At 35.5% G+C, this 10,428-nt stretch overlaps 1 protein-coding gene across 2 annotated transcripts in view; it reads right to left on the bottom strand.

The window, feature by feature from the left end:
* LOC106870215 (serine/threonine-protein kinase 40) overlaps positions 1-9,363 on the bottom strand; it is a 20,520-nt gene extending 11,157 nt beyond the window's left edge. Inside the window, exons 1-4 of one of the 2 annotated variants that reach the window (XM_014916219.2) lie at positions 9,179-9,363; positions 6,614-6,805; positions 3,882-3,967; positions 376-510 (exon numbers count right to left, since the gene is read on the bottom strand). In XM_014916219.2, the coding sequence (XP_014771705.1) occupies positions 376-510; positions 3,882-3,967; positions 6,614-6,767 (375 nt within the window). In that variant the 5' untranslated portion in view covers positions 6,768-6,805; positions 9,179-9,363. Of the gene's footprint in view, positions 1-375; positions 511-3,881; positions 3,968-6,613; positions 6,806-8,527; positions 8,685-9,178 lie in introns of those variants that run through there. The other variant, XM_014916220.2, reaches the window with a different exon arrangement.
* Positions 9,364-10,428: the final 1,065 nt, after the last annotated feature.

The following is a 10,428-nucleotide window of genomic DNA, read 5'->3' as shown; positions in this document are numbered from 1 at the left end:
GCGTGCGTGTGTGTGTGTGTGTGTCACCCCCCACCACCTCTTGGCAACTAGTGTTGGTTTGTAATTTAGCAGTTCAGAGAAAGAAACTGATAGAATAAGCACCAGGCTTTAAAAAATAAGTACTGGGGTCAATTCGCTTGGCTAAAAGCCCTTCAAGGTGGAGCCACAACATGGCCACAATCAAGTGACTGAGGCAAGTAAAAAAAATTACATTAAAAAAAAAAGATAGAAATACAACAGCAAAAGACACACACATTTATATACTTCAATAATAAGACACTCTGACATCCTTTCCAGGAGACAATGTTGCAGCAGTTACATTCAGAAGACATGGGATAAAGAAACTCAAAAAGAAAAAAATTAACCAATACTAACTTTGAACAATCCATGATGATGTACAACACCATCTTGGTTGTGTAGTAGCGAAAGCAGTGAATATTCTGTATGCATTAACATTTTACCCTGATGGTCATCTTGGTTGGCATGCTCTGAATCTTCCATTGTCAGTATCTACAACAACAATCAAACATTTTACCACACAGTCATGGCAACGAAAACATGTGCAAAAATATATAAAACCTTTATTCCTTACATATCCTGACATATGATACTAATTATATACTTACAGTGAACAAAAATCTTTATTATTCACTAAAGCAATGTATGCATTCTTTGCATGGAAGGCTATAAGACTTGCTGACTTTGTTTCAAATTTGAATAGAAGGCCAGAAGTTTCAGAGAGGGGGCAAGTTAATTACATTGACCCCAGTGCTCAACTGGTACTTAATTCATCGACACTGAAAGGATGAAAAGCAACGTCAACCTCAATGGAATTTGAACTCAGAATGTTAAAGACAGACAAAATGCCGCTATGCATTTTGCCCAGCATGGTAACGATTCTGCCAGCTTGCTGCCTTACTTACAAACTAACATTATCAACAATAGTATAATCATATAGACTTTTCTATGTCTATAAGCTCCATAACAACTTGGGGACTACACTAGACATTTTTTTTCTAGTTTTAGAGTTGTATTTGTATAGCGAATAATTTGATCTGAGATCCTGTGATGAAACTGAAACAATTACATCATAAAAGACAACTGTAAGCATTTTAAACACACCTTCAAGATTTCCTTGAATGGTCTTGAAGTGCTGTGTTTGATGGTTGATCGAATGGGAGAAGAATTTAAACCTTATGTTAATACAGGTAAGTTTCTTTTAAACATTTTTGTATTCCAGGAAAAAGAAAAAAAAATGACTAGATTAGACTTTTCTGGAATGTATCAAGTGGAAAGTAATCTTGACAATTTCTTTTAAGACATTTTTAATGGATTTATCTTCTGCAGATCTTTATTTTGATGAATTTTGAGCTATAGTATGTAGCCATGGGTAATAAAATAACAAAATTAAAACCATCCCAAGAAGGAAGCTATGATTATTGTTTAATTAGAATATTTGGTGAATTGTTGTTTATTATTTGATATGGTTTTGAAAAAAAAGGATAGGTTTCAGTTTTCAGAAGACATTGTAACAAGATTGTACCTACTTCTTTCTTTGCCTTTTAATGTAACCATATAAGCTACTTGCCAGCTAGTTTTTTTGTCCTTCTCTTGTTTTTAAGAATGTCTCCATGGTATATAATATGGAAACAGTATTTAAATTAAATTTTGGTTCAGTGGTGAGGCAAGACCTTCGAACATTAGGCCTCACCGAGGCGATGACTACTGACCGAGACCTTTGGAAATGTGCTGTGCGTGAGAAGACCCGGCAAGCCAAGTGAGATCGTTGCCAGGGCCCCTGGACTGGCTCTTGTGCGAGTGGCACATAAGATGTACCATCTTGAGCGTGACCGTTGCCAGTACCGCCTGACTGGCCTTGTAGGGTTTTCGAGCGAGATCGTTGCCAGTGCCCCTGGACTGGCTCTTGTGCGGGTGGCACATAAAAGACACTATTTCGAGCATGGCCATTTTCATGCGGGTGACACATAAAAGCACCCACTACACTCTCTGAGTGGTTGGCGTTAGGAAGGGCATCCAGCTGTAGAAACTCTGCCAAATTAGATTGGAGCCTGGTGTTGCCATCCGGTTTCACCAGTCCTCAGTCAAATCGTCCAACCCATGCTAGCATGGAAAGCGGACGTTAAACGATGATGATGATGATGATGATGATATGCTATTATATAAATTTCTGTAGTTTATTTTATGATATCATATACTATAAAATTTCTTTTCAAAAGGTTTTACTGTACAACTTGGTCAATGTGATACAGTGACCAAGATGTATGATAAAACTTTTTGAGTCAGGTAAATGGTGCTAAATGAAAACCTTTCAGCATGTGTGTTGCCACCTCTCCTTTCCACAATTTTTATGAACTGGATTGACATGTGCAGCCATTATGGAAATAGTATTACAATCAGTGGGTGTAGGATTTGTCAGCTGTTATTTGCAGATGACATGCTGCTTCTTAGCTCATCAGGAGCTGATAGCTAGCATGCACTGAATGGATTTGCTGCTGAGTGCAGCAAGGTAAGGATAAAAATTGGTGTTGTGAAGACTGAGACACTGGTTCTCTCACGAAATTCTTTGCAGTGCATTGTGCATTTAATGGAACATCACTGAGACAAATGGAGAATTTTAAGTATCTCAGAGCTGTATTCATGAGAGATGCAAAGCAGGAGGTTGAATTGGATGCTAAAATTGCAGTAATGAGCCAGCTCCTGCATTTAGTCCATTGTAGTGTCTTGTCGACACTGTTATGTCCTTTGAACTCACTGTAAATGCCACTTTATAACATGGACTTATAACAAGGTGATAACAATACAAATATAAATCAGAAACAACACATAACAAACAATCTCTTCTCAACGACTTCTACGACTGTCTTCACAAAGCACCTGCACACGTCAGACTGTCCCTCACTGATAGTGCGCATGTGCCTTTATACGGTTTAGGACAGTTGACTTGCTATCCCACGGAGGTGTCAGGATTTCACAACATCCTTAAAAGAAGAGAGGTTGGTAAAAAAGCAAAACTCACTATTTTCAATTTGATTTTTGTACCTATCCTCACCTGTGGTCACGAATGTTGGGTAATAACCAAAAGAGAGTGATATCACAAATACATATAGCTGAAATGAGAGTACCTCTGAAGGTTCTCTGGAATAACATTACTTGACAAGGTGAGTAGCTCAGAGATCAGGGAGTCTCTCCATGTTGAGCTACTACTTTGCATCGAGAGGTCACAGCTCCAGTACTATGGACATGTGATTAAAATGTCTGGCGTAGACCACTTCTTTGTTCTGTTAGATGTCTAATCCATTGACCATGGCTTCCTGGTGATTAAGACATGTTGTTTTATATTAAGTAAAGACTGCATTCATCCATCAACCTCATTCAATGCTGTACCATGCTTTTGTACTCAATACAAAATAGGATTTCTATATTTTTATCTGCTATTTACTATTGTAGAAAAGATTTAATAATAGAATATTATAGTTTATAACAATGTCGTAAGAAAGAATCGTAAGACAAAGTCTTCTGGTCAAGCCAACTGGTAGGAGACCAAGGAGTAAATCGAGAACAAGATAGTGGGATAATATACCTTATCTCAGTTGGTTATGGTTCAGAATCCAACTGGAAAATTCTAATAATAGAGCCCTATAGAAAAGGGGCCTAAGGATTCTACCCCTATGACCCTCTCAGGAACAAGTGGAAAAGCTGGATGAATGGATGAAGTCCCACATTTTTAAGGACTTTAATAAGGTCACCTAATTTTATACAGAATAATAGTTCAATAAACTTAATGGTATTCATTTCCAGAGTTTTATTTTGTGCTTACAGTTGAAATTTTTATCTCTAAACATTGAAATCAATGAGCTTACCTTTAAGGTATAAAATTCATTTGTGCCTTCTTTTCTTGCAAGACACTGAACAATGCTTCGAACTGGAGATGAACCTAGTCGAGGTCCTGTAATAAAACCATGATTAACATAGCAAGAAATGAACAGATTCAACTACTATTTAAGCATTTTAATATAAAATGACAACAAAAAAAAAAAAATCCAGTGAAACATTTTGTTATAATTCAACAACTAACATAGCATTCTAGCTGATGATCTGATTGATTTCTAGCTAATACAAAGCCACAAATTATACTGACCTCAGTTCTTGACCAGTATTATTCTGCCAACTGCTGAATGGATGAAAAACACATCAATCCGAGCAGGATTTGAACTCAAAATCTAAAATGATGTAACTAAATTTTACAAGATATATTTATCCAACACTACCAGTTCTGCCAATCCACTACCTATAAGTGATGAACAGAATAACAACAGTCAAACATTCTAAATTTTATGCCAAGTTACAGTTACCTCATGAACACATGTGAAGAAATACATACTGATGGATGGAAGTAATTGAGGAGATAAAAAGGAAGGGTAGTGATGGAGTACCAGAGAAATCTCTCAAGGTGCAAGAAAGTGGGCATAAGAGAGGATATGGACAGTAGATCATGAGAGTGGAGGGGGAGTGGATACTTTCAAAGTGTGTGAAAGAGATTAACAGATGGCAAAAGATGGGGTTGGAGGTGAATGTAGTGAATGATGAACAAGGGTGGAAGTATAGTTGAGGGGAAAAACTAGTATGAAAAGGTGCAATATAGGAGATATAGGAGTGACTCAGGAAGGAGAACAGAACAGAATGTAGGGGTGGTTGATGTGCAAGGGGTGGGAGCAGTGAAGGGAAGGATACAGAAGTACATAAGAGGGCTATATAGTAAGTGGAGTATGATAGTAGAAATAAGCAGGCATTGAGAATGATAGCAGATAAGAGCGGTGTTAAGAATGAAGTATAGCAGAGGAGAGAGATCAGTGGCTCAAGGCACAAAAGGAAGTGATTGGTGGAAACAGTAAGAGCAAGGATGATAATAAAAAATGGATGGGGTTGGGTGGGGTAATATTTATTTTAATAGCTATTCTGTATTAACTCATTTGGGCATATCTGAAGGAACTGGCACAAGTATTTTGTAATACAGGGTGTCCCAAAAGTCACTGATGGGTTTCAATTTTTAATAACCTCCTTAACTTTACAAATAAATACATGAAATTTTGATACACTATAAAGGACATAATGTAAAGTAATATGCACAAGTCAAATTTTGCAACACCACTACATCACATATGAAAAATGACGTTGCTTAAATGGCAGCCATTTTCGTCTTTGCACACCCATGTTCTTTCCAGAACATGTACCATAATACCCTCAAGAGTTTCAGACCCCACTTCTCTGATTTCTCTATTGATGTTCTCCTTCAGTTGCACCAGGGTCTCTGGTTTGTTGATGTAAACCCTCTCGTTCAGGTATCCCCACAAGAAAAAATCCAGGCTAGTCAAGTGTGGGGAATGTGAAGGCCAGATTATTCTCTCTCCAAAGCACTGCCATAGCAACTGCGTTGTTTCTCTTGCGGTATGAGCAGTTACCCCATCTTGCTGGAACCATGTGTGAAGTTTACTTTGAATGGCATTCACGTTCACCAGGCTTGACTAGCCCAGAGAGTATTATGGTGCAAGTTTTGGAAAGAGCATAGGCATACGAAGCTGAAAATGGCTGCCATTTAAGTGATGTCATTTTTCATATGTGATGTAGTGGTGTTGCAAAATTTGACTTGTGCATATTACTTTCCATTACGTCCTTTATAGTGTGTTAAAATTTCATGCATTTATTTGTAAAGTTAAGGAAGTTATTAAGAATTGAAATCCATGAGTGACTTTTGGGACACACTGTATTTCAGTCCATTGGTTTTAGAAGTGCATGAGTATAAATGCAATGGTCACAAAGCTTGTGTATAACATAATTCTAGATTTCAAACAAAAGATATATTTTTGTTGCTGCTTAGTCCCCCTGTCTAACTCTGATCAAGAAAACTTGTTTTAAGGTATTCCATCTAAGATCTTTCCTGCCTTTATGTGAGTAGCTAGAACTATATTATCTAAAGTATCCTTCCCTTTTTTAAAATGGTAGGGTGTGATTTGAGGAAGATTTGACTGCTATTTCTAGGAGGTTAAGTGATTATGCAGAGAATCCGTTACTTGCATACAATAATTGTATACAAATGAAAAGATATTAATTACTATCATCATTGTTTTAACACCTACTTTTCCATGCTTGCATGGATCAGCTGAAATTCAGTGAGGTAGAATTTCTACAGTTGGAAATTCTATTAACCTTCATCTGTTTCTAAGCAAGTTTATATTTTCTTCTAGGCTTGACATGTTTTCACAGAAGATTATAAACATCAGTGCCTGTAAAATGGTGAAGCTCATTTACAATTAGCATGCAATTCCAAGACAAAGAAACACACACACACACACACATAGATATATGATGGGCTTCTTTTTAGTTTCTTTAACCAAATACACTCATAAGGCTTTGGTCAGCCCAGAACTATAGTAGAAGACACTTGCACAAGGTGCAGTGGGATTGAACTTGAAACCATATGGTTGCAAAGCAAACTTCTTAATCACACAGCCATGCCTATGTCTGCTCTTTTATGAAATACAGAAAATAAAGACTTCTGACAGGTCCAACAAATACATAATAAATAATAACATACCTAACAAATAAGGACCAGCTCGTTTAACTCCTCTTCTTGAAGTTGGCAATAGTTTATGGACTTCACACGGAGATGCTTTAGAAATCTCAAAAGCATGCTTGTTGTTTTTACGTTTTGCTACATGATCACTTTCTCCCACACTTCTTCTCTTCATTTTGGCATTCAATGGCAGGAATTTTTACAGACTGTTAACTGCGTAATATGAACAGATGAAAAAAAAATGGAGAAAATTAGTCAAGACATTAGTAAAGGACATACATAGATAAAACCTGGACTGTATAAAAAATTAAACATGCAACTGGAAGATTCTTACAGAACACAAAATCAACCTCAAGTAGAAGTGGCAATAATATACTTCAAATTATATCTAAGCTTATCAATACATACAAAAAATTTTTCCAGTTTTATTGAAAAATATTTTTGGCAAAAGAAAATACATAACACAGGAAATTTTAATATAGATAAGACAGTCCAGTTTTGAAAACAAATGCTAAAATGAACTGACATTTTAAAAGTTGACAAAAATGTACCAAGTTTCAAGACAGCCAAAGGCTGTATGGCTCTCCTACCTGGCAGTAATGCTTCAGGATATCTTAATCTCAAGCCACTAGCTGCTTATCATTCTGGGGCACTAGTCACAGTAAAGGCTACTCTAAATCTTGTGTTACATGGCAATGTAGTAATTGGCTTATTTCAGGTTTCTGCTGGGCTATCAAAGGATATTATTAGAACTTACAAATTAAAACCTTGCTTTAACATCTAAAGATTTGTCCGATGCTTTCTAGTTTTTAAATAAGGCTATAAACATTTTCATTGATCAGAGCACACAATATAACTGGCTGCAACGTTTTCCTTTCTTTCTGGGACCTTTAACCATATCTTCGACAATTTTCCCGATTTCTAGATTTTCAAAGTGGAGGATAATAATTTTATAAAAAAAAAAAAATGAAAAAAAAAATTATTTCATGCTTTTAAAATTGTGCTCCCATTCTTACAAAATTTTCAATTTTTAACAGCTGTGAGCTGTATGTTTGAAAGAAACGAACAATAAGATTCTGCCAAAAAAGGGATTTAAAAAATTACAAAATAATGTTCGAAACTAGATATGAAAGAATAAACTTTATCTCGCCAACAGCCCAAACCTTATGAAAGCTTCTTTCATTTTCTAGGGAAAAGTACGGCGCGGATCTAAACGTGTAACACACATCGTTACATTTTAATTTTTCATACAAATTTTCTTAGAGTAGAGAATCTCTCTGTAGAACGTTAATAGACTTGTTTCCTGGCTTACTAGGCGCGGATAAAGACAGAATGTTGCAATAGCATATTTCTGAATGGTTTTCATATCGCAAATGTGTTTTCCTTATGCACATCTGTCGTTTGCCTCGAGCCCTGCAGATGTACAACATTATGCTTTTTCATTTTTAATTACGAAAATTATGTTAAAATTTGGGAAAACTTTGTTTAGCCGAAACGCATTTTCTAAAATCCAAATCCAAAAATGTTTCGGAAAAGTCTACAAAGGAAAAAGTGGGTGGTAAAAACAAATGAAATTTTGATTTTCTTCCGTACTAGACAGAATCATAAATTTTCTCGTTCAAAGCACTTACATCCAAAGAAGTTGCCGAAAAAAAAAATAACCTGATAAGAACCCCACCTTCTTGTTTATATCATTGAGCCTATGGTAAAACTGGTTTCGTCTCACTTTGTCACACTTCTCAAGAACCTATCAACAATAAGTAAAACCTGGGAGTAGTACCAACTCTAACAAATTCAATGATCGTCGCTGAACTTCACCCCAGTTTTAAATTCGGGTTCGCCTACTGTTATCGCCATATGAATGAATCACACGTATTTCATTTTTATTGAAATAATATGTAATATTATTTTTTAACATAATTTGTAATAAATAACCTTTTTTTTTCCGAAAAACTATTAACGATGCGCACAGAACTCGTGTCAATCAATTAGTATCTTCTTGAATCACTCCTTACGTAACATTGTTGTTGTATATGTCATGAGTCGATTCTAATTGTCAAGATGACTTATGGTTAATAAGGTGTAGCTGGTGTACATACACAAGTATGCCCTTCTCCTATCGACTTTACTTCCTCATAACTTTCAGAAAAATGGATATTTTTTAATGTTTTGGCATCGGTATTGGTATAGAGAGTGTCGGTATGAGGAGACGCCGTCATTCACCCTCTTTTTCTATGTCATGAGAGAAGGTTGTGTGGGTGAATGACGTAGTATACCAATATCGAAGGATTGCCCCGCGATGAAATTAAATAATTTAGTGCTTGATCAAGTACGTCGTAAACAAAGCTGACAGTGTCACAATTCTTTATGAATTAGGTTGTCTCATATTTCGCTTCGAGTAAAGTATGAACGAGGCATTGAACATGCTATTAATTATATTCTTTTTTAAAAACCTTTAAAAGCAAATAATTACGTAGTAGGAAATGGAAAGTTAAAAGTTTTGTGAATAGTAATGAAAACTTAAAAAGCTTCATGAAACAAGAATATCGCATAATGGTTAATTATTTAGTTCAACAATATACATACCGAAGTGAACGTAACAATGCTGTGAGTATCAACCGGGAAGTAAATATTGTAATGATTCATATTGATCGATTGCATCTTAAATATAAAGGGATTTCCTAAATATTGTTGACGTTTTGGGTAATTAATGTTTGCTGTTGGGTGAATTGATCATGTGATCTAAATACTCGGTGAATGGGAATTGTGTTCGACGTTTCAATAACGTCCAGGAAAGTCAAACAAAATTGAAAAATAAACTCGTACACCGTGATACGAAGTGAGTTGTGATATTTCGGATAGGATCCTTCGAATTTTGTTAAATTTCTTCCAACTAATTGAAGTATCTCAAATTTTCACCAGATTTTTTTTTAAAATGTAGTTTTGCATACTACTTTATTATTAATTTCTAGAAAAAAAAATATTCTAAAATGAATGCGATCGTCATCAGCATGCAAAACTATATCAAAACCATGTTTTTCTAAAATTAATCTGGTGAAAATTTGAAATAGTTCAAGTTGTTGGAAAAATTTAACAAGATCCGATCCTTCTGTGAAGATAAGAATTCTGAGCCGAATTGAACTTATGAAACAATAATTAAGGTCGAGCGAAATAAAGCATTCTGCTAAAACTTAAATATTTTTTATAAGAAAAAAATTAAATAATTAGTATTAAATAAGCAATTAAATATTTATGATAATTTATTTAAAGCCAGTTCTGTAAAAGTCTACTTAAATTGGTTCAAGTCGAAGTTTTTAGGTCTCCGACTTTTTGAGAAATTATATTCGACTTTCCTAGATTAGTAAACAGATATACTTGGTGAACTTTATGCAACTGACGTTCGGTTAGTTGATGGACAGAAAGGCAGATCAAGATGCAACTTTCGTTTAAAAAAAGTTTAGGTAAATGTTTAAATCAGGGGTCTCCAGAGTGGTCGATATCGATCCCTGGGGTTGATAAATGCTCATCTACTTAATTATTATTATTATTTATTTATTTCCTTGTACATGCCCAGGGGTGGATGAGGGGTCAAGGATTCCATGAAGGGGTCAATGGTCTAAAAAGTTTTACGACCCATGGTTTAGATCAGTGCTACTCAAAGTGGTGGTCCGTGAGCCATCAGCTGGCAGTTCGCGGTGAGTTTCCAGAAAAGAAAGAAACATAATCTGTTGTGTCTGGGGAGAGTCATTTTCTTATCGTGCCTTAAAATTTAACACCGTTAAGACTATTGAAAAGGTTGCAAGACGCAACGAAAATTTTAGGAAAGTAAAAATAAT

Source organism: Octopus bimaculoides, chromosome 4 (genome assembly GCF_001194135.2).
Source record: "Octopus bimaculoides isolate UCB-OBI-ISO-001 chromosome 4, ASM119413v2, whole genome shotgun sequence".
Lineage (NCBI taxonomy): Eukaryota > Metazoa > Mollusca > Cephalopoda > Octopoda > Octopodidae > Octopus > Octopus bimaculoides.
The sequence above is the reverse complement of the archived record's forward strand: the minus strand, read 5'-3'. Positions and strand labels throughout refer to the sequence as shown.